Source organism: Acanthaster planci, unplaced genomic scaffold (genome assembly GCF_054643075.1).
Source record: "Acanthaster planci isolate LZ-2023a unplaced genomic scaffold, COTS_SCS Contig203, whole genome shotgun sequence".
Classification (NCBI taxonomy): domain Eukaryota; kingdom Metazoa; phylum Echinodermata; class Asteroidea; order Valvatida; family Acanthasteridae; genus Acanthaster; species Acanthaster planci.
This window is the reverse complement of record NW_028257824.1, coordinates 1-24,761: the sequence shown is the minus strand read 5'-3', so window position 1 is coordinate 24,761 and position 24,761 is coordinate 1. Positions and strand designations below refer to the sequence as shown.

The following is a 24,761-nucleotide window of genomic DNA, read 5'->3' as shown; positions in this document are numbered from 1 at the left end:
GTAAAATCGACGCGTGCCGAGAATAGGAGAGGTGAAGGAGACCAGTCCGTTTCTCATCCAGCAAATGTCACCTGCTTAAATTTCATTCATATCTGATCGGGGCTGAAAATAACTGAAACCCTGCCTGGTTGTGATTGTGTGACCTTGGAGTCTGTCAACCAAATGAGGCCGCTCTCCACACTTCCGTAAGTGCAAACGGTGTTCTTACGTTACGGCCGGACGGACGCGTGAACGTGACGTGTATACATGTACAACTAGACCTGCGACGGCTGCCCCGTTGACCATTTGACATGACTGGTTTGGCCGTGGTTGAAGAAATTGATGGCTTCTAGATAGGCAAACACCTTGAATGTACATTGTACATGTACACGTATGTATGAAACACTGCTGTTTAATTTTGCCCTTCTTTCATATCTTCCACGAAAGTGCATTGTAACTCAAGTTGTGATTACGCTCAGAGCATGGAGAGCAGGTACTAGGAAAAGATCCATGCCGCCGGCCACTCGAAATTATACCTCTTCCAATGAACATGTATACATGTACGTAAGGCATGTACTAACGTGTACATGTACAGTACATGTACATGTACATCTAAGGACCGGTACTGGGCCTACATGTACATGTCCTGGCTGGAAAAAGTGTAGTGGTTATGAAACTGTTACTCAACTTAGACTGCAAAAAAACTGGAGGGTTGAGCCTTAGTCTAGTCATCATGCCAGTTGGTAATGTTGGCCTGGCAGTTTACAAGGAAGACTTAAGGCGTACATGTATGGCGTAGGCCTAGACCGAGACTACAGTAAATTTGGGGGCTGTACATGTATATTTTAGGACCTGTTCCTATTAGAAGGGAGACCTAGGCCTACACGTACATTGTACATTTTAACTTTTGGATTCACCTTAAGAGGTAGATGACTATGATAGTTTTTTTTACCGTGCTCAGTAACTGTTAGATTGATGTGAAAAGAGAGCAGAGTGAGAGTTTTGATTTTTGAGGGAAATTATGAGGGAAAATTGGGAATATTTAACACATGACACATGGTGGATTCAAATTTGCGTGGCTGGTTTATCAGTAAGAAAGTCACATTTTCTCACAATTTACATTTTGAAATTTCCATACATATGGTCAGTGCGATAAAGAGAGTGTTGCCTTTGTTTTTTTAGGGGACTGTTTAGTTTTAAAAGATTGAAATGACAAAAAACTGGGGGGGGGCTCCTAAAATTCAAGATGCAGAAGTGCAAGCATTGCTAAATTGACATTGAAATTGTGGTGTATCGGGGGGGATAGACATAGAAATTGTTCTGTTCTTGAAGAATACTTTCACCTAACAATTGCTTCCTCCCACCTGCCCCACTCTTCCCCGCCCCCATGTTCATGCCCCAGGTCTTCCAGTGAATGCCAGAGTTTTGTCATGCTTTTCAATCCCCAGGGTAGGGATCAGGCACTCACAGGTACACGCACATGTTTTTACTTGCATACTAAATGAAATGAGCAGCCTGCACATGTCTGGAGATTGTCACCTTAACTGAAGTGACTGTCCCCACATTTTGGGCGGAGTGGTTGTGGGTAGACTCTTGGTAATGCAGCACATACATAATGTAGTTATTGTGTGACCCCTAAAAGTTGTTCAGCCGTTGTTTCATGAATACAATGGTCGTACAGCAATTATTTGTACAGGTGTGTTATGTTCTGAGTAGTTTTACATGAGTTACTGTGATGATCGATACAGAAAAAAACAGGTGGAAAGGTTTCCTCAACGTCTTTTCTGAGAAACCAAGTGATTTAATTTAAATGGGAAGAATATGCTCATATATATACACACATGTACATGAATATATGTATCTATACATACAAATATACCTTACTCAAGAAAAGTTGATCACTTTTTATTCTGTGTATCCTTTTTTTATATGATATGTTTTACTGCTGAAGATGTGCATTTGATGTTTTGAAACATTTAAAAAATGTTTTCTTCAAAAGAGAACACTATCTAGACAAAATGAAAAAACTGGACCCCACTCGTCGCTTGGAAAAAAATTACAAAGAAAGAAAAAAGTGGTCCTTAGCTTTATTTTGAGTAGTGTACATCAACTTTTTAGAAAGGTTGTCTCAGTCATCCGGTTGTGTGACTCAAGGGGAATGTAGGCATGTAGGGTGGAGATTTTGTATGCTTTTGTTCAGAGCTTTCGGTTGTTTTCTCGTTTGGTTACACATGTACGGTACATTGTACATAATACAGCATGGCGGTACAGTAAACCACATTGCCTAGTACATGCACCCCCATACTATGATTCATTCAAGTGATATATGCCCAAGATGTGTGACATTATGTTCAAGGCCAAGTCTGCAGAGATGCATATATGCAGACCTGCTTATAAATACAGTCGGCTCCAGCTATAACAAAGTTAGAGGGACCACACAACTTACTTTGTTATTTAACCAGAACTTTAAAAGGCGTTATAAAACAAAGGAAACACAAGCATTTTATATGACCGGGATTGATTGGGATTCAGAGAATTTTCTCATTATAATAACATCGCGAGAGTCGACTGAACAGGAACATGGAGTACTTGCTGTTAGATATACCTGTAACCTGTATGCATGCATACATGTACATTTTGTAGGCAGCAGGCCAGTTGTCATACACAGGCTTCCTGTTTGCAGAGATATATTTTATGGGCCATTGGTGTAACATACCTATTAATGTCAGGCTTCATGTGGTTCCTGCCTGGTCCAGTATTAGGCAGACCTTGGATTGACTCACTGATGGGATTTTCAGAGCCAGAAAGTGCTGACGTGCACAGTTTGAAATGAATCCTCCCTGTCAAAGCAGACTTTCAACCCAGCTGTGATGAGTACAGTAAATATTAAGCTTTCAGGAAGCAAGATGAGCTGTTTGTATCGCCAATACTTGGCTGACTGAGGCAGAGTAAAACATTAGTTGAGCAGACTTATTGTCTAGGCAAACCACAGTTAACTGTGTTGATAATAGCAAGTCAGTTTTAAAGTGTAGATTGCGACGGGTTGATAACAAAAAAGTTTGATACAAAACTGAATCGTAAAGCACTGGTAGTTTTGAATAAAACCTTAACAGAAAACCTTTCCTACATCCATACATGTACAATTCTGCATTTTTGTCGGAGATTTGAGTCACTGAGTGCACACTCAGTGCACCAGAAATCATGGTTGAATTATTAGTGATGGTTGAACTTACAACTTAACCGGGTACTTGGTGTGCAGTGTAAGTCTATTATTATATTTGACCTCTGCACGGCCAAGGTTTTGAAGTACGTGTACATGTACATGTAAGAGTATTTACCCAGGGCTGCTGTACGATATTTGATTTGAGGTGATTACTTTTTAGCCAAATTTGCTGGCATTCTTTTTTTTCAGAAACTTGAAGCTTTAGTGTTTCCTGTAGATAGTAGCCAAGCCCAATTCAGCAAAGGTGAAAAACTCCTATGATCCTCAGGGTTAGTTGATATTTCCACAAGGGGCCCGTTGACTGACATGGGGCAAGTCATCCTGGAATATTACAGATTAGAAGCCGTAACCTCCCTGGCTGAAAGTAAAAGGGGGATTTGGGTGAGGGGAAAATACACATGTGCTTCAGGTCATGTCTGGGGGCTTGAGAAATTGTGAGAAATTGTGTTTTTGTGACTGTTAAAGCGATGTCAGCCCCACAGCACTTGTTTCTGAGGTCCCGTCCATGTATCGCCTCAGAATATTTTTAAGCTTTCTTAGGAAAGTTTCTTGACGGAGACTGATGTACACGTAAGTTGACTTTTCAGTTAGTTGAGATGCTGTTTGTGTAAACATGAAAGTGAAGCGAATGTTGGTACCCTCAAAAGAACGCAATTTTTTTATGCTTTTATCCCTGTTGCCAGTGTTTTAGCTTCATGTAAAGCGATGTCCCAGCATCTTTTTTTTTAAAGAAACCCACCAGGAAGCCATTCTTGTTTTTTTTTGGTTACACCAATACATTGTACAGCTTACAATGTAAGCCTTTGCTTATAAAACCTTCCAAGGATATCCTGGTTTTATTTTTTTCATTGCAAATCAAATGCAGACACCCCATTTTCAAATGGCAAAATCCTTGCTTTGTTTGCCCTGAAGTTGATATATGTAATAGATTCTGAAAAGCCCACGTGCAGTGTGATGGAAAAGTCTCTTATATCTGGCATGCATACCTATACACATGTTTACATGTACTTATTTGCCCGACAACTTCTCACACTTTGTGCGAGAGATGACCGGCATGTCAACATTCTGTTCCTGTGTGAGTTTGCCTAATGAATTGAAGCGTGCTGCCGCTGCTGCGTGCATAGTTCCCACAGTGGTGTAAAAGCTCGTCAGGAAGGAGAGGCCGATGTGATTCGTGCGTGACTACACATCGATGGAATCAGACCTTTCGTGAGTCCGTGGAATGACATGTTTACGTTACCAGTACAAACTAGTGGCTTTGAGGGGCGTCTTGATGAATGCATCCTCACCTGTCCCCATACTCATTACAACCCTCCCCCCCAGGAAATGTTGAGACCTTTAGAATATTTCAAGGGCAGGCTCCTGTGTGTTAGATTGAAATTTATGCGGGGATCATAAATGTCTTACATGTACATGTAGCTGACACATTATCATAAGGGGTCACTCACGTTGGATTTGTGGCATTGGATGAGTGGTTAGGATTCGATTTGTACACAGTTTTCATGACATGGTGTGTACATGTGGCCGGGATGAGATTACTCAGCATTTTAGCTGATTTCAGCTTTTTCTGTTTGGGATTTCAACTTTTTTTCCCTCACTGGCTGTGTACAAAAGTATAGGAGATTTTCACAGTTCAGCTTCTTTATGACTTTTTCAGCTGTTTTCAGCTATTTTTATCATTGGTCAATCTCACCCCTAACACATGTCACCTCAGCTTTCTTGGGAAGTTTAGGATGTGCTACATGTAGAAAATGATTCACTGTTAAACATTTGGCTGTACTTTACACTGCACAATGAAATTTTGTTATTAATAAAAATAAACCCCCAGGTCTGGGGTATCAACTGGGTAGGCCTACTGGTGTGGTATATACATGTACGTGTATACATGTACATTGCGCATGTTTATGGAATGGTACATGTACGTGTGGATACATTGCACATGTTTATAGAATGGTACATGTGTATACATTTCACATGATTATAGAATGGTACATGTGTATACATTTCACATGATTATGGAATGGTACATGTACATGTGTATACATTTCACATGTTTATGGAATGGTACATGTACATGTGTATACATTGCACATGTTTATGGAATGGTACATGTACGTACTAGGTCATGTACCAGTACCGGTAAGAAATTACAATTGGTGATCATATACCAGGCAAGATATGGGACGGAGGGGTACCCCTTACCTGTCCAGTCCCTATACACCATGTACACACTCTAGACTATTGTTACCTAACATCCCCCCTAGAAGTCTGTAAAGAATTCCTGAGATTCTGATCAAACAATGACCAACACAAAGGCAGGGGGGGGTTCTCTCTGTCCATATCTTGCTTCAAATGGGTGATCATCCTTTTTGCCCATAAAGGGAGGAGAAGGGTAAGAAATGTCCACCTGTGTTTAAATGATGGCAAGATTATGCAAGACACTGGTACAGTCAAACCCTGTTATTAAAAGGTCCTTAGGACTGCAGTCTATTACCTTGTTATAACAGGAACCTTGTATCTATATTAACCCTAACAGCCCTGAATCCTCCAATTTTAATATGATTTTGCACACACCCTAGGGAGTTAGGGTTAAGACTAAAAACCAGTGAAAAACAAAGAAATGAGAATGTGCCCATTCTCGGACCGACGGGTAAACTTGGGATCCCTAATCGTGTAATTTTTTGGTGCTTTTTTTTTGCATTTTCCTCCCATTTTTTGGAAAATAAAAAATATATTAAAAAATGGGTCGGAGGCATTTTGGAGGGTAGGGCAGGGATGATCACCAATTTGTTTTTTTTTTACATGGCCTTACATGTATATAGACTCACAGGTGTCCAGTTGTAGCCAAATGGTGACTTGAAAGCCTGAGCACTTGGCAAGAATGAAGTTGTCTAAATTTATCGCTGCATGAAAAATACCATTAGTGGCTCCGAAACAACATGTGGTGAGCTGTAACTGTGGCTCTTATTGGGAATTGGCCGGTTGGCACCCTGCCCTGTTCTCTGTTCCAAGACTCTGCTTCATGGAACTGAGCTCTGAACTGTTGCAGTTGCATCAGTTTATCCTCCATGGTTTGTTCCTTTGTAATTTATTGTTCCCCGTTGCACTTCTGAGCTGCAGCATCTGGTGGCTCAATGGTTCACCAGTGGCCATCAATCTGCAGCGGTGCCAGACGGTGGCGGTGCATTGTCTCTGACTTCTTGCCACAGCACAGCTGACTTCAGACCTCTATATCATCAGATTAAAAGTGACTTTAATAGCTCCCTGGGAAAAAACAGAGAGAGAGAGAGAAAAAAAAAAAAGGGTACAGCTTAGTTGTTTTGTTAGCTTGTGCCCCAGACAGCCCAGGTTAGGTCACAGATTTGTTATTTTTCGCTTCCGTCACTCGGCCTGACAAAGCAGATGCAGTCATGCCAACACAGTACATTTATGTACAAGTAGCATACTATGCTTCAGTAGATCTGCAGTGCACGGTTGTTGACATCAAATCTTTTCTGGTAATTCTCCTGCAGCCCCGTGGTGATGTGCTCTTAAAGATGGGCTCCGGCCCAGCATCTCTGAGGACCCGGTTGATGATGTAAACAAGCTTCCTCGGGACCGTACTGTTTCTCTCACGGTATCCGCTGCCCCTCAATCTGGAGATGATGGTATTGATGACACCGAGCATCTCGGAATGTCCCCCAATGATAAATTTTTCCCTCATAAAGCAGTTATGCGGGCAATGCGACATTTTGCATAGTTGGTAAGTGTGTGTTTATTATCTCTCGGATTTCAGTTTCATCCTGGTGTTTGTCCAGTATTCCACAAAGAAGAAGTAGTTTGTTAACCTCTTTGGGTTTGTGGTTCTGTCCTTTGAAATAAATCTTCCAGATGTACAGTTGTATGCATTTCAAGATTAGATGCTTCTGGCAACACTCTGCTGACTGTATTTAAGGGTTAATTGAGTAATAATTTATATGTGCAGTAGCCATTTTTGTCCGGTTAAATTTTAGCAAGTGGAACAGTCTTTATGTAAACAGTTACAAGATTGTGATCGGCGACTCCCCCCCCCACATCCATCCAGTCCAGTCGGTTCCCCCCCCCCACACACACACACAAAGGAATTGCGCATTACTGACCAGGGAGTCCAGGGACTAGCCTGCAGTAGGTAGATAATGACTCATGACCTGGCTGTTGGAGTGAGTACAGTGAAAAAACAAAAAGGAGAGGAAACCAACAAGCTATCTGATCCTCTGTTCTTCCTCATCTAGGATACTGTATGAAAGGTCAAGGTTTAAAAGGGGCCAGCCATAAATTATACTCTTACTCCCACATGTACATGTAATTTACTTGTGATTTCTTGAAATACATGTACAGTACATATACATGTACACCTGTATGCAACCAAACCTTACAAACTGGGTTAAAATTCGCCAGAGCCACTCGTTTGTTAGAAGCCTGAATAATTTGCACAGAGTAAATTACAAATGTAGTTGGTACCCTTCCATATTTTTTACAGCCTTTTAAGTTAAGAAATGGTTGAAAATTGCCTTATTCCAAAGAAACAGGTCTGTTTGAAATGCACACATGCTACTAATTAGAAATAACTTCCAAGTTTCACTTATGAAATGTCTTTTTTGTTTGCACTTACATTAATGAAATCAAACACTGGCCTAACATTAGAGAACTAAAATGCCCTACTGCCAAGCCATGTAGAATCTGGGTTTCTTGTGTTATGGTTTTGCGGAGCAGATCTCTTGAAAGTACAGTCGAGTTACAGGGTGCAGGCTTGTCTTACGTTGTACCTTGTGCATGATACTGTACCTTACTGGAAGTGCAGATATTATGTACATGCCTACATGTATGTACTGGCACATGAGCATAGACCTTGCCCACTGACATGCGAAATTCAAGCCAAATAGTGGTAATTTGATTTCTTCTAATGGGTGGGCAAACCACACAAGGCCAAATTCAAGGTCAGTTTAAAGATTCGAGCATATACATGCTTCCTGGATCTCCATATATGGGATTGATGTTTGATAGGATGGTTGTATAGACATGTACATGTAATGAAGATCATGGCTGCCACTACAAGATGGTTCATTGCACTGCCGGAATACTGTAGTCCACGATATTGTCTGATACTCTGGTGGGAAATCATTTCCCCTCGACAGCTTTTCCTGTCACGAGATTATGTGTTAAATCGTTTGATTGCTTGTATTTCTTAGATTTCTTCCTTTGTTTTTCTATCACTGCGATACATGTACATGTAGTCAATAATGTACCGGTACAATAGAAATGTCTCTCGGCAATGGTGACTTAAGCATCGAGAAAAGACTTGGCTATGTAGTCAGCCTCCAGGAAAACTACGAGTAACAAGGTGATAGCTTCAGCATAGGGTAGATGCATTGTAAACAAGGTTTGAATGACGTGCTTGCACGGTGCCTTCCTGTCCATACTGGTACATGCTGAAACCTTTTGGAGAGTTGTTGGTCGGAATGTACGAATAGCAGAAAGGCTGTAGTCCCCAGCATGTCATTAGAGAGACATGTACATGTACCGTACATACATACAGGTACATTGTAAAATCATAGATCTTAGATGGTGACATGTATCATATTTGGGGTCCTGTTTTTTCCGTGCTTTATTATTTTGTAATTCAGATCAGTCTTGTGTGTCTGTATTTTACAGCGACAAGCCTGAATATACATTGTACATGTACATCATTGAAACGACATTAACCCTAACGTTCCCCAACCACACAGAATTAAACAGTGGTAAAGTGTTTAATTCTGTGGGGATAGATCTGGTAGGCCCAGACAGCTGGCTTTTGCATTGGGTTTAGCATACCTCAGAAAAACCAAGTCCAACAGCCTCTGTGCACAAAGTCCCATATGGGTGTTTAACTTTGTAAGAATGGGGAAGGTTAGGGCCAACAACCGTTGGGGGTTAGGGTTAAGGTCACTGTACTTTTTGAATCCTTGACTGTACATGTACCGGTACCTGGCATGTGCACTGTACATGTATGTTGTACAGTGAAAGTGCATCGAACCATATTACTTCCTTTTTTTTTTTTAAACTGCTATTTAACGATTGCTTCCAGGGACCTGCCAGCGTTTCTTTTCTGTCACCTTCATGTACCGGTACTTTCTGTCACATTCATGTCCTTTGATGCTTGGATATGTTACATGTAAGTTACATACATGTACACGTACATGTACAATTCCATTGTAGTATTTTTTTCTCTGTAATCCAAGAGGATAAACATAAACTCAGCATTGAGTATGTTTTTCTCCAAGAGTGTGCTTGACTGATTTAGGCCAGCTTTTACACCATCAAATAACTTTTGGAAGGAAAAATAAAGAATTTACGTGTAACTGATGAAATCAATAAAAGTGTAATTGGTGTTGAAACTATTAAGTACCGTGAATTTGAGGGTGCTGAGAGGGTTGGCATTAATTAGCGTTATCAAACAGTTACTATGGTAACCATTTTTGTTGCCTTTATTTATTATTTACTGTGTTCGAAGCAGCTTTTTGTCATTTTTCCCTCCGGCATCCATAATTGTCCGGTGTTGAAGTTTCATGCAATTCAATCCCTTAAGCAGCCCTGCCTTTGCCCTTTCTTCCAGTCTCGGCATCCAGTACCAACTCAGACATATTCCATTACAGCATCGTTGTGGATTCTTTTACCAATTAGTCCCAAGCATTGTTGTATTGGAGTGCCTCACAAGTCCCTGTAAGTCCATCACAACAAGCCATTCAGTCTTAAGCCAATTCACAAGCTATTCAAATGAGTTGGGATAAAGGCATTCCTTTGTCATTGTTCACCCTGTCGCTTGCATGTATGAGTGGCCTTGTGAAGGGACTTGTGACTGGACTTGTGAAAGGACTTGCGTGATGGACTTGAATACAACACTGTCCCAAAGGACAAGTAAAATGTGAGATTAGGTAACAGGCCACAGGTTCAGTACCGGAGCAGTGCTGGCTGAGTTACCTGAAATGAAGAAATACCAGTGATTAGGCTCGCAGCGAGAGGACAAGAACTGTGAAAGGACCTAGCAAACTCTTGGAAATATCCGGCATACCTGTTTGCATGAACACTCAAGTACTGGAAATACACAGGTTGTCTAGTTTCTCAAGCTTCAAGTCTTATTACATGCATGTATGTTTGTACCACCTCATATATTTGGCAGACACGGAAAATCAGCTCTTGATCACTGAGTCTTACTGTTCTGTTATGTGTGTTGGTTCTTGGGCCTGTAGAGTCTTGTTACATCTTGAAGAGCAGTGGTGATGAAAAAGAAATTATGATCACGTTTGCTGGTTGTCCATCTGCCAAATCAATCATGACGTCCATTTCCCTAAATCATGTTTAATACAGCAAGACAGGCCATCCTAAGTGACCTAAGTTTGTCCACCAATGGCTTTCCATCAGGAAGATCGCTTAATTGAAGTCATGGGGGAGGGAGATGTCTTTGCTGCCAATACGATAGGAGTTGTCATCTCTACAGAGTCGCTGGAAAGATTTCAGATCCAATAAAAATTGATTTCCCCGAAAAGCAGCATGAACAAGTCTCAAAGACTTGAGAGCAAAGAAAGGCAGATGTTTGAAAGTTTGTTACAGTGAGATGTTTGTGAGTTTGTCTTGGGGAAAAAGGAAGAATTATGAATGGTACATGGGTGGTTCCAGAAATTACGGGTCCAAGTTTTATCATGCCCCTGTCACATCCGACAAATGATTTTGTAAGTGGGTAAGTCCAGAAATTAGGGGTCCATTTGTTTTCGTGTCCCTTTTTTGTGTATAACAGGGACACGAAAATGTCACACTTTTGGACCCCTAATTTCTGGACTTACCCACATGGAACTGGTTTGTGTACTGATCAGTAGTCTGTACTTTCCTTAAATAATTAAAAATGGCCGACATATTTTGCAAAGGGAAAAAAAAAAGATCAAGCCAGTGTTGTGTAAAGAGTCACATTGAAGTATTTTGCAGGAGAGGCCATGTGGAGCAGTCTGTATTCACAGGTCATCCAGATAGGTTAAACATTAACTGCCCCCCCCACCTCTGAATGCAGATGTAATCCTCTCTTTGTTCTGCACATAAAACATCTGAAAAGCCCATGGAGGAGGACTGTTGTGTGGTTAAATTGAATTTGGTCACCGTACGTGGCCTGCTGCTGCAGTGAATACCAGTTGAGAGTGGTGCCTTGGAGTGGTGTCACTTATTAGATTTTTACAAGTACCTGTAATTTCAAGGAGCAGTATTTGTAGCAGTTGGTTGTATTGGCAAAGGCTGAAGATATATCTCGCCTCTCTTGAAAGTTGGGTTTTTGGCCAGCTACCTGTAGGACATACAGTCATCATTAAAAAGGCCTGATAATGTGACGTTAGAAAATGGTAAACACTAACCCTTCTTGTGGGTAGTTCAAGCACCCAGTCCTTCCCGAAGGACTCCCAGTCCGAAAATACGCTAAGCTCATCAACCGTTCCTTGCCCTCTTAACATTCCACCACAGATGTCCAAAGTGCAAGTAGAGCCATCGGCCATGGCCAACTCCCACGGGCAGCCTCAGCCTCCCGCCCGCTGGCCGCTCTGCAAGATGCGGCTGCCCTCCTTGCAGAACTGCATCAAGTTTGGCATCATCTTCTGCCTGGGCCTCCTGCTCTTGTTGGCCAACCAGGACACCTGCATCAACAGCAGCAGCCAGCAGGCGGCCGTCCCAAAGCCCATGGACCAGGTACGCTTTAAAGTGTGTACAGCAAGTTGCAAAGTGTGCACTGTGTTTTGGAATGACCAGGTGCGGTGACCCCTTTATCCTAAATGAGGATATACGTGTATACTGCTAATTATGATGGCAATTTGAAAGTGGATTTACTGTTCAGAAATTTCCATTTGATATGAACTTTCCCATACTGTTCAAACGTTCTGCCAGCACTTTACAGAGGCCGCCGCCTACCTCGGTGTTCTCATATATGCGTAATTATGTAGTTCAATAATGCACATTGTCTAACCAATGTAAAAATGTATACTGATGTTAGGGCATTTAAACAAGCAGTGTTTATTGTTTTAGAATCCACTTTTTCTCCAAAAAGTACGTGTCAAACATCTAAAAAGGGGCGGTTCCGTTTAAACATTTGGGAAAATCAGTAAATGCATTTGGAATTTGTTTTGTTTAAACATTTAAACGTCCCATCCTCAGTTCAGATATTCCCATCTTGGAATAGTTTCATATCTGCCGCTTCTGATTATTCTCTTCGTTTTCCACCATTTCTTCTGAGGTCATTGTTTGCATTCATCTGCAGAAGTCGGACCATATTTGTCATTTTCGGCATCCATTTCTTTCACCAGGTTGATCAGTCCCTCCAGGTGAGATCTCGCGACATCCAGTACCATGACGACTGCATCGCCTCCCTCAGTGAGCAAGAGGAGAAGCACAACCAGGAGGTGGCGTCCCTGAAGCAGCAGATCCGGGAGCTGAAGCGGGAGCTCAAGAAGCACCAGGCGGGTGGCACCCAGCAGGTGGAGGAGCCCCAAAAGTACAAGGAGGTGGAGGGCGGGATACGGGCCCAGCGCTCCAGCGACGTGGACACCCACGATGACCTCTCAGATTTCGTCCGGCAGCAGATGGCTAAGATTGACATGCACAAGCCGCTGCACAGCGAGTACGACGTGGTGCCGTTCAGCAGCCTCAACTCCAAGCTGGTCTACTCACTGGACAGTGGCCTGCCCCACCGTCCCTCCCAGAGACCACGGGGCGACAGAAAGGAGGACCTGGTGGAGGCTGTCTACTTTGCAATTGATATTCTGAACAAGAAAAAGGACAACACTTTCAATAGCTTTTCTATTGATAACTTCGTGGATGGGATATTTAAATCAGAGCGGACTATCGGAACATACTACAACCTAGTGTTTCGCGGTGCACAAGAAAACTATTATCAGAGTATGGAGATTTTACGGCCGTTCAGTCCGCTTCAGAAACTGCGGTCGCAGGTCATAGACACAAATAAAATATTAGTCAATATTATCATTCCGTTGTCGGGCAGAATAGACAAGTTTAAGTCCTTCATCGAGCGGTTTAAGTCTGTGTGCCTGGACAACAGGATGCTTGTGTACCTGACAGTGGTGTACTTTGGCGAAGAAGGACTAAGTGAAATCCATTCAGTTCTCTTCAATATGGCCCACCAGTACAACTTCCACAGCTACAAGCTCATACGCCTGAACCTCCCCTTTTCCCGTGGGCGGGGCCTGGAGGAGGGAGTGCAGAGCTGGGACGGGAGCGACGTGCTGATGTTCTTCTGCGACGTGGACATCGCGTTCACCAAGGAATTCCTCGAGCACTGCCGGTACCACACCGTGCCCGGCAGGACGGTGTACTACCCCATCGTCTTCAGCCTGTACAACCCGAAGATCGTTCACGCTGTCAACGACGCCATGCCCGACACCCCTCAGTTGGTCGTCCACCAGGAGGTGGGGTTCTGGAGGGATTTCGGCTTTGGGATGACCTGTCAGTACCGGTCGGACTTCCTGAGCATCAAGGGCTTCAATATGGACATCAAGGGCTGGGGGGGCGAAGACGTGGACCTCTACCGGCGCTACATCCAGTCGGACCTGAAGATCATCCGCGTGACCGATCCCACCATCTTCCACCTGTACCATCCGAAAGAGTGCCAGATGAACTTGACCGCCGAGCAGTACCGCATGTGTGTCATGTCGCGGGCCGTCAACGAGGCCTCGCATACGCAGCTTGGTATCCTAGCATTCCAAAATGAGGTCAATATGACACTGTTCCACATGGGACAAGTTAAACACACCTGGTTGGGTGCAGCAGTTCAGCAGGGCCAGGATAAAGTATAGCCTACATTTCCCTGAGTGTGTTAATAGTGCAGTTTGGAACTGCAGTGTTTTGTAGGGTACATTGAACTTTATAAGAATAAACATAAATGAGCCATTCTATAAACTCGGGGTCCAAAAAGTGTGACATTTGTGTGTACCTGTTACACCTGACCTGTGTAATTAGAAATATCACTGGCAGGTAATTTGCATTAATTCATCACTCTTGGAAAATAGATAATGTGCTCTGAAAGTCTACAAAATCAAATGTCTGATGTGACAGGGACACACCAGAAATGGGACCCTTGGTTTATAGAATGACCCAAGTATGTGAAAGTTCAAACCATCGTTTCTCCCTAAAAGTTGTTAAAACTTATTGCTCAAATAAGAATAATTCACTCAAATATTTATACTGGATCAGATGAAGTGTTACCTCAAGGTTCCATGGAGATGATCTGACCTGATTTGATCTGCCAATGGAGCTAGGAATTGACTTCCAACGCGGAGACAAACTGTGTGTTGATCTATGCATATAAAGTTTAAAGAGCAGATCACTTGTGATTTATCTGCCGTGAAGTGAAATGATTAAATTGGAACCAGGCTCAGATGTAATAACCTTTGTCCTTTTGTAATATGGAAACTCTTTTGAACAGCCTCGGTATGTATGGATTTTATACATAAACATGATCTTGTCCTGTTTTTGGGAGGATTTTGTTTTATGTTTGCTCATGATGGGCTGATACCACTCCAGGGAGTTGATGTGTCCAATCAGGTGTACGTCACGTTGACGGGATGTATTGGTTAAAGGCTCTGTAAATACAGTAATTATGAATTCATCATGTACAACGGAGGGTGCTACGGTACTTATCTCGCAGTGATGTAATGTCCCTAGGGTAGACAAACAGCATCTCACACAGTCTGCAGACTACGTATGTGTGACTTCTTTTTTTAGTGAGGGCAAACAGGGGCATTTTGGTATGGTTGCTGCATGGTCAGCAGATGAAGACCCCGCCCACCCCCAATTTTTTTGAGGGGGGGTGTAAAAAATTCATGCAGTTCCTCTGTAAAGGAACCGCCTCATATTTTGATAACTTTTATATTGGTGTTTAAGGAACCCACTACATGTACTTCTGCTGTATTGTGTACCGTTTTTCAGATCACAGTCCCTTTTTGATAAAATATGCGTTATTCAGCTGAAAAATTTGGGAAATTTCATTGTTCAGAAATGTTCATGTAATTTTACTTGGCAGCTTCTCGAACACTAAATAATTGGTAATACACTGATTCAACGCTGTTAGAAGTGTGCAGTTAATAGTGCTTTTGAGTTAGATACACAGTCATTAAAAACATGCATGCACTGATGCAAATGTATGTGAAAATGGCACTGAGGTAACGGCAGAGGAACAGTGTTCTAAGTAGGAGAGGGGGGGGCTAGTTGCGAAACCATCAGGTATCAGCCGTTAATAGACTGATCCATTCATCCCCACCCCGTTATAGGACCTGCAAAAAGGGGGAGGGGCATGCCCCCAGTCAAAAATGTGGGGGAGGGGGCACTCCCCCCACTCCATTGCCATTGTGCTGAGGTAAAATATATTTAAAATCTTTTTTCAGTTTGATCAGTATTAGGACATGTTTTTGATAACATTTGTAGCTACACATTCAGTTTTTGTTTTGTGTTCTGCTGCTGTAAATAGCTGAGGCTGTTGACCAAAATGGCTGACTCGGTCATGGTTACCATGGTTACTGGAAAACAGACATATTGCCTACATGCTAATGCCTCACTCAGTACCGATTCATAGACTCAATTGGATTTTGGTATGCATGTTGGTGTCATAGCCCGTTTAGAGCCTTGAGGATTTAGGAGCAATGCTGTAATCATTTCTGTCATACCTTATGCTAGATCTGATAAGGACAGAATGTTCAAAGTGTGCAGTATTTGTCATGCTGCCTAGAGACACTCTTGTACATCACCAGGATGGTAATATAGAAAAAAATGCGTCAAATGCTTCTCATGACATGAAATGTTCTCATAATAAAAAAATTTTGTTCAACTTGTTTTGTTGCTTCAAGTCAGAATTAACTGACAGTTCTGACAGATTGACAGAAAGAAAGCTACATGGTTTGTGTATGAAAAAGCTTCATATTTAAACTTCAACTTACTTTAGTATCAATGAAAGATTGCCCTATTAAAGTTTATTTTTACTTAAAACATTAACTCACTTGTATTTGGCCAAAGAAGCTACTTACATCTGTTGCTTTCCAAGTCAGTTGCTGTGTAGCTGCTGTACTCTCTGTAAAACCTTGGACATAATTTCTGATATAATTTTTACTTACCCTGAAATGGATTCTTGTATTACCATTGTAGAAAAAGGATATTTTAACGTTATTTATGACGAAACCTTTCTGTTCAATTTTTTTTTCAAAATGTTTTTTGAGGTTAAACCTGGTTTGGCAAAATGGTGCGCGCAATTTTATATAACTTAAAAATTTACAAACCTGCAATAACAATGTTATAAAAAATCAACAAACGTATTGTGGTTTGTCTGATTGTTGTATTTGGCCATATATTTGCTGCAAGGGGTTAACATAGGAATTTCAAAAAAGTTTATAAGAAATTAATTTTGTAAGGGGTTAATCTCTCAATTTTAATCAATTTTGACCAAATTGATTTTCCTGGGGTTAACCTAAGAATTTGAAAAATTTTCAAAGAAATGAATTTTGCAAGGGGTTAGTCTTGCAATTTTAATAAATTTTGACCCAAAAAAATTGCAAGAGGTTAACCTTAGAATTTTGAAAAAGTTTTCAAGAAATGAATTTTGAAAGGTGTTAGTCTTGCAATTTTAATCAATTTTGACCAAAATAAATTTCAAGAGGTCAACCTTAGAATTTTGAAAAGTTTGTAAAGAAATGATTTCTGCAAGTGGTTAGTCCTGCAAGTTTAATCAATTTTGACCGAATTTACTTTCAAGGGATTAACATAGGAATTTCAAAAAAGTTTATAAAAAATTAAAGTTGCAAGGGGTTAATCTTGGAATTTTAATTAATTTTAACTAAATTGATTTTCTGGGGGTTAACCTAAGAATTTGAAAAAATTTCGAAGAAATGAATTTTGCAAGGGGTTAGTCTTGCAATTTTAATCAATTTGGACCAAATTATTTTTCAAGGGGTTAACCTAGGAATTTCAAAAAATTTCGAAGAAGTTACTTTTGAAGGGGTTAGTCTTGCAATTTTAATCAATTTTAACCAAAAAAATTGCAAGAGCTTAACCTTAGAATTTTAAAAAGGTTTTCAAGAAATGAATTTTGAAAGGTGTTAGTCTTGCAATTTTAATCAATTTTGACCAAAATAAATTGCAAGAGGTAAACCTTAGAATTTTGAAAAGTTTGTAAAGAAATGATTTCTGCAAGTGGTTAGTCCTGCAAGTTTAATCAATTTTGACCGAATTTACTTTCAAGGGATTAACATAGGAATTTCAAAAAAGTTTATAAAAAATTAATGTTGCAAGGGGTTAATCTTGGAATTTTAATTAATTTTGACTAAATTGATTTTCCAGGGGTTAACCTAGGAATTTGAAAAAATTCCGAAGAAATGAATTTTGCAAGGGGTTAGTCTTGCAATTTTGATAAATTTTGACAAAAAAAATTGCAAGAGGTTAACCTTAGAATTTTGAAAAATTTTCTGAGAAATGAATTTAACAAGGGGTTAGTCTTGCAATTTTAATCAATTTTGACCAAATTGATTTTGCACGGGTTAACCTAGGAATTTGAAAAATTTTCGAAGAAATGAATTTTGCAAGGGGTTAGTCTTGCAATTTTAATCAATTTTGACCAAATTGATTTTCTGGGGGTTAACCTAAGAATTTGAAAAAATTTCGAAGAAATGAATTTTGCAAGGGGTTAGTCTTGCAATTTTAATCAATTTTGACCAAAATAAATTGCAAAGGTTAACCTTAGAATTTTAAAAATGTTTTAAATAAAGGAATTTTGCAACGGGTTAGTCTTGCAATTTTAATAAATTTGACCCAAAAAAATTGGAAGAGGTTAACTTTAGAATTTTGAAAAAGTTTCTATGAAATGAATTTAGCAAGGGGTTAGTCTTGCAATTTTAATCAATTTTAACCAAAAAAAATTGCAAGAGCTTAACCTTAGAATTTCAAAAAGGTTTTCAAGAATTGAATTTTGCAAGGGGTTAGTCTTGCTATTTTAATAAATTTTGACCCAAAAAATTGCATGAGATAAACCTTAGAATTTTGAAAATTTTTCTAAGAAATGAATTTAGCAAGGGGTTAGTCTTGCAATTTTAATCAATTTTGACCAAATTAATTTTTCAGGGGTTAACCTAGGAATTTGAAATATTTTCGAAGAAATGAATTGTGCAAGGGGTTAGTCTTGCAATTTTAATCAATTTTGACCAAATTAATTTTCCAGGGGTTAATTTAAGAATTTGAAAAAATTTCGAAGAAATGAATTTTGCAAGGGGTTAGTCTTGCAATTTTAATCAATTTTGACCACAATAAATTGCAAAGGTTAACCTTAGAATTTTAAAAATGTTTTAAAGACATGAATTTTGCAAGGGGTTAGTCTTGCGATTTTAATCAATTTTGACCGAATTTGTTTTCTAGGGGTTAACATAGGAATTTGAAAAAGATTCGAAGAAACGAATTTTGCAAGGCGTTAGTCGTGCAATTTTAATCAATTTGAACCAAATTATTTTTCAAGGGGTTAACCTAGGAATTTCAAAAAAATTTCGAAGAAATTAATTTTGCAAGGGGTTAGTCTTGCAATTTTAATAAATTTTAACCAAAAAAAATTGCAAGAGCTTAACCTTAGAATTTTTAAAAGGTTTTCAAGAAATGAATTTTGCAAGGGGTTAGTCTTGCGATTTTAATCAATTTTGACCAAAAAAATTGCAAGAGCTTAACCTTACAATTTTAAAAATCTTTTTAAAAATGAATTGTGCAAGGGGTTAGTCTTGCAATTTTAATCAATTTTGACCAAATTGATTTTCTAGGGGTTATCCAATGAATTTGAAAAAGATTCGAAGAAATGAATTTTGCAAGGCCTTAGTCTTGCAATTTTAATCAATTTTGACCAAATTGATTTTCCAGGGGTTAACCTAGGAATTTCAAAAAAATTTCGAAGAAATTAATTTTGCAAGGGGTTAGTCTTGCAATTTTAATAAATTTTAACCAAAAAAAAATTGCAAGAGCTTAACCTTAGAATTTTAAAAAGGTTTTCAAGAAATGAATTTTTCAAGGGGTTAGTCTTGCAATTTTAAAAAATTTTGACCCAAAAAAATTGTAAGAGGTTAACCTTAGAATTTTGAAAAAATTTCTAAAAAATGAATTTTGCAAGGGGTTAGTCTTGCAATTTTAATCAATTTTGACCATATTGATTTTCCAGGGGTTAACCTAGGAATTTGAAAAATTTTCGAAGAAATTAATTGTGCAAGGGGTTAGTCTTGCAATTTAAATCAATTTTGACCAAAAAAATTGCAAGAGCTTAACCTTAGAATTTTAAAAATTTAAAAAAAAATGAATTGTGCAAGGGGTTAGTCTTGCAATTTTAATCAATTTTGACCAAATTGATTTTCTAGGAGTTATCCAATGAATTTGAAAAAGATTCGAAGAAATGAATTTTGCAAGGCGTTAGTCTTGCAATTTTAATCAATTTGGACCAAATTATTTGTCAAGGGGTTAACCTAGGAATTTCAAAAAAATTTCGAAGAAATTAATTTTGCAAGGGGTTAGTCTTGCCATTTTAATCAATTTTAACCAAAAAAATTGCAAGAGCTTAACCTTAGAATTTTAAAAAGGTTTTCAAGAAATGAATTTTGCAAGGGGTTAGTCTTGCAAGTTTAAAAAATTTTGACCCAAAAAAATTGTAAGAGGTTAACCTTAGAATTTTGAAAAATTTTCTAAGAAATGAATTTTGCAAGGGGTTAGTCTTGCAATTTTAATCAATTTTCACCAAATTGATTTTCCAGGGGTTAACTTAGGAATTTGAAAAATTTTCGAAGAAATTAATTGTGCAAGGGGTTAGTCTTGCAATTTAAATCAATTTTGACCAAAAAAATTGCAAGAGCTTAACCTTAGAATTTAAAAAATTTTTAAAAAAATGAATTGTGCAAGGGGTTAGTCTTGCAATTTTAATCAATTTGACCAAATTGATTTTCTAGGAGTTATCCAATGAATTTGAAAAAGATTCGAAGAAATGAATTTTGCAAGGCGTTAGTCTTGCAATTTTAATCAATTTGGACCAAATTATTTGTCAAGGGGTTAACCTAGGAATTTCAAAAAAATTTCGAAGAAAATAATTTTGCAAGGGGTTAGTCTTGCAATTTTAATCAATTTTAACCAAAAAAATTGCAAGAGCTTAACCTTAGAATTTTAAAAAGGTTTTCAAGAAATGAATTTTGCAAGGGGTTAGTCTTGCAATTTTAATAAATTTTGACCCAAAAAAATTGTAAGAGGTTAACCTTAGAATTTTGAAAAATTTTCTAAGAAATGAATTTTGCAAGGGGTTAGTCTTGCAATTTTAATCAATTTTGACCAAATTGATTTTCCAGGGGTTAACCTAGGAATTTGAAAAATTTTCTAAGAAATGAATTGTGCAAGGGGTTAGTCTTGCAATTTTAATCAATTTTGACCAAAAAAAATTGCAAGAGCTTAACCTTAGAATTTTAAAAATTTAAAAAAAAATGAACTTTTCAAGGGGTTAGTCTTGCAATTTTAATCAATTTTGACCAAATTGATTTTCTAGGAGTTATCCAATGAATTTGAAAAAGATTCGAAGAAATGAATTTTGCAAGGCGTTAGTCTTGCAATTTTAATCAATTTGGACCAAATTATTTGTCAAGGGGTTAACCTAGGAATTTCAAAAAAATTTCGAAGAAAATAATTTTGCAAGGGGTTAGTCTTGCAATTTTAATCAATTTTAACCAAAAAAATTGCAAGAGCTTAACCTTAGAATTTTAAAAAGGTTTTCAAGAAATGAATTTTGCAAGGGGTTAGTCTTGCAATTTTAATAAATTTTGACCCAAAAAAATTGCAAGAGGTTAACCTTAGAATTTTGAAAAATTTTCTAAGAAATGAATTTTGCAAGGGGTTAGTCTTGCAATTTTAATCAATTTTGACCAAAAAAATTGCAAGAGCTTAACCTTAGAATTTTAAAAATTAAAAAAAAAATGAATTTTTTAAGGGGTTAGTCTTGCAATTTTAATCAATTCCGACCAAATTGTTTTTCTAGGGCTGAACCTGGGAATTTCAAAAAAGTTTCGTATAAATGAATTTTGCAAGGTGTTAGTCTTGCAATTTTAATCAATTTGGACTAAATTGATTTTCTAGGGGTTAACCAATGAATTTGAAAAAGATTCGAAGAAATGAATTTTGCAAGGCATTAGTCTTGCAATTTTAATCAATTTGGACGAAATTATTTTTCAAGGGGTTAACCTAGGAATTTCAAAAAAATTTCAAAGAAATTAATTTTGCAAGGGGTTAGTCTTGCAATTTTAATCAATTTTGACCAAATTAATTTTGCACGGGCTGAACCTAGGAATTTGAAAAATTTCGAAGACATGAATTTTGCAAGGGGTTAGTCTTGCGATTTTAATCAATTTTGACCAAAAAAATTGCAAGAGCTTAACCTTACAATTTTAAAAATTTTTAAAAAAATGAATTGTGCAAGGGGTTAGTCTTGCAATTTTAATCAATTTTGACCAAATTGATTTTCTAGGGGTTATCCAATGAATTTGAAAAAGATTCGAAGAAATGAATTTTGCAAGGCCTTAGTCTTGCAATTTTAATCAATTTTGACCAAATTATTTGTCAAGGGGTTAACCTAGGAATTTCAAAAAAATTTCGAAGAAATTAATTTTGCAAGGGGTTAGTCTTGCAATTTTAATCAATTTTAACCAAAAAAATTGCAAGAGCTTAACCTTAGAATTTTAAAAAGGTTTTCAAGAAATGAATTTTGCAAGGGGTTAGTCTTGCAATTTTAATCAATTTTGACCAAAAAAAATTGTAAGAGGTTAACCTTAGAATTTTGAAAAATTTTCTAAGAAATGAATTTTGCAAGGGGTTAGTCTTGCAATTTTAATCAATTTTGACCAAATTGATTTTCCAGGGGTTAACCTAGGAATTTCAAAAAAATTTCGAAGAAATTAATTTTGCAAGGGGTTAGTCTTGCCATTTTAATAAATTTTAACCAAAAAAATTGCAAGAGCTTAACCTTAGAATTTTAAAAAGGTTTTCAAGAAATGAATTTTGCAAGGGGTTAGTCTTGCAAGTTTAAAAAATTTTGACCCAAAAAAATTGTAAGAGGTTAACCTTAGAATTTTGAAAAATTTTCTAAGAAATGAATTTTGCAAGGGGTTAGTCTTGCAATTTTAATCAATTTTCACCAAATTGATTTTCCAGGGGTTAACCTAGGAATTTGAAAAATTTTCGAAGAAATTAATTGTGCAAGGGGTTAGTCTTGCAATTTAAATCAATTTTGACCAAAAAAATTGCAAGAGCTTAACCTTAGAATTTAAAAAATTTTTAAAAAAATGAACTTTTCAAGGGGTTAGTCTTGCAATTTTAATCAATTTTGACCAAATTGATTTTCTAGGAGTTATCCAATGAATTTGAAAAAGATTCAAAGAAATGAATTTTGCAAGGCGTTAGTCTTGCAATTTTAATCAATTTGGACCAAATTATTTGTCAAGGGGTTAACCTAGGAATTTCAAAAAAATTTCGAAGAAAATAATTTTGCAAGGGGTTAGTCTTGCAATTTTAATCAATTTTAACCAAAAAAATTGCAAGAGCTTAACCTTAGAATTTTAAAAAGGTTTTCAAGAAATGAATTTTGCAAGGGGTAAGTCTTGCAATTTTAATAAATTTTGACCCAAAAAAATTGCAAGAGGTTAACCTTAGAATTTTGAAAAATTTTCTAAGAAATGAATTTTGCAAGGGGTTAGTCTTGCAATTTAAATCAATTTTGACCAAAAAAATTGCAAGAGCTTAACCTTAGAATTTTAAAAATTAAAAAAAAAATGAATTTTGCAAGGTGTTAGTCTTGCAATTTTAATCAATTTGGACTAAATTGATTTTCTAGGGGTTAACCAATGAATTTGAAAAAGATTCGAAGAAATGAATTTTGCAAGGCATTAGTCTTGCAATTTTAATCAATTTGGACGAAATTATTTTTCAAGGGGTTAACCTAGGAATTTCAAAAAAATTTCAAAGAAATGAATTTTGCAAGGGGTTAGTCTTGCAATTTTAATCAATTTTGACCGAATTTGTTTTCTAGGGGTTAACATAGGAATTTTAAAAACGTTTATAAGAAATGAATTTTGCAAGGGGTTAGCCTTGCAATTTTAATCAATTTTGACCAAATTGATTTTCCAGGGGTTAACCTGGGAATTTGAAAAATTTTCGAAGAAATTAATTTTGCAAGGGGTTATTCTTGCAATTTTAATCAATTCCGACCAAATTGTTTTTCCAGGGCTGAACCTGGGAATTTCAAAAAAGTTTCGTACAAATTAATTTTGCAAGGGGTTAGTCTTGCAATTTTAATCAATTTTGACCAAATTGATTTTCTAGGGGTTCACCAATGAACTTGAAAAAGTTTCAAAGAAATGAATTTTGCAAGGGGTTAGTCTTGCAATTTTAATCAATTTTAACCAAAAAAACTGCAAGAGAGTAACCTTAGAATTTTAAAAAGGTTTTCAAGAAATGAATTTTGCAAGGGGTTAGTCTTGCAATTTTAATCAATTTTGACCACAAAAATTGCAAGAGCTTAACCTTAGAATTTTAAAAATTAAAAAAAAAAATGAATTTTGCAAGGTGTTAGTCTTGCAATTTTAATCAATTTGGACTAAATTGATTTTCTAGGGGTTAACCAATGAATTTGAAAAAGATTCGAAGAAATGAATTTTGCAAGGCATTAGTCTTGCAATTTTAATCAATTTGGACGAAATTATTTTTCAAGGGGTTAACCTAGGAATTTCAAAAAAATTTCAAAGAAATTAATTTTGCAAGGGGTTAGTCTTGCAATTTTAATCAATTTGACCAAATTGATTTTCTAGGGGTTAACCAATGAATTTGAAAAAGTTTTGAAGAAATGAATTTTGCAAGGGGTTAGTCTTGCAATTTTAATCAATTTTGACCGAATTTGTTTTCTAGGGGTTAACATAGGAATTTCAAAAACGTTTATAAGAAATGAATTTTGCAAGGGGTTAGCCTTGCAATTTTAATCAATTTTGACCAAATTGATTTTCCAGGGGTTAACCTGGGAATTTGAAAAATTTTCGAAGAAATTAATTTTGCAAGGGGTTATTCTTGCAATTTTAATCAATTCCGACCAAATTGTTTTTCCAGGGCTGAACCTGGGAATTTCAAAAAAGTTTCGTACAAATTAATTTTGCAAGGGGTTAGTCTTGCAATTTTAATCAATTTTGACCAAATTGATTTTCTAGGGGTTCACCAATGAACTTGAAAAAGTTTCGAAGAAATGAATTTTGGAAGGGGTTACTCTTGCAATTTTAATCAATTTTAACCAAAAAAACTGCAAGAGCTTAACCTTAGAATTTTAAAAAAGTTTTAAATAAATGAATTTTGCAAGGGGTTAGTCTTGCAATTTTAATCAATTTTGACCGAATTTGTTTTCTAGGGGTTAACATAGAAATTTCAAAAAGTTTATAAGAAAGGAAGTTTGCAAGGGGTTAGTCTAGCAATTTTAATCAATTTTGACCAAATTGATTTTCTG

At 37.4% G+C, this 24,761-nt stretch overlaps 1 protein-coding gene across 6 annotated transcripts; it reads left to right on the top strand.

Moving 5' to 3' along the window:
• On the top strand, positions 1–16,541 carry LOC110991016 (chondroitin sulfate N-acetylgalactosaminyltransferase 1-like). Of its 6 annotated transcripts, none has more exons than XM_022256095.2 (4): positions 1–185; positions 6,715–6,944; positions 11,699–11,920; positions 12,532–16,541. In XM_022256095.2, the coding sequence occupies exons 3-4, from the start codon at positions 11,699–11,701 to the stop codon at positions 14,035–14,037; spliced, it is 1,728 nt and encodes a 575-aa protein (XP_022111787.1). In that variant the 5' UTR covers positions 1–185; positions 6,715–6,944; the 3' UTR covers positions 14,038–16,541. The 6 variants fall into 6 exon arrangements, with proteins under 6 accessions (XP_022111787.1, XP_022111768.1, XP_022111778.1 ...); XM_022256076.2 differs by lacking the exon at positions 1–185 and adding an exon at positions 207–370; XM_022256086.2 differs by lacking the exon at positions 1–185 and adding an exon at positions 207–374.
• Positions 16,542–24,761: the final 8,220 nt, after the last annotated feature.

Bases quoted from the DNA above. Each gene is read 5' to 3' on its own strand.
- LOC110991016 (XM_087132315.1), top strand. The intron at 11,921-12,531 runs GTACGCTTTAAA...TTCTTTCACCAG, and splicing joins TCCCAAAGCCCATGGACCAG to GTTGATCAGTCCCTCCAGGT.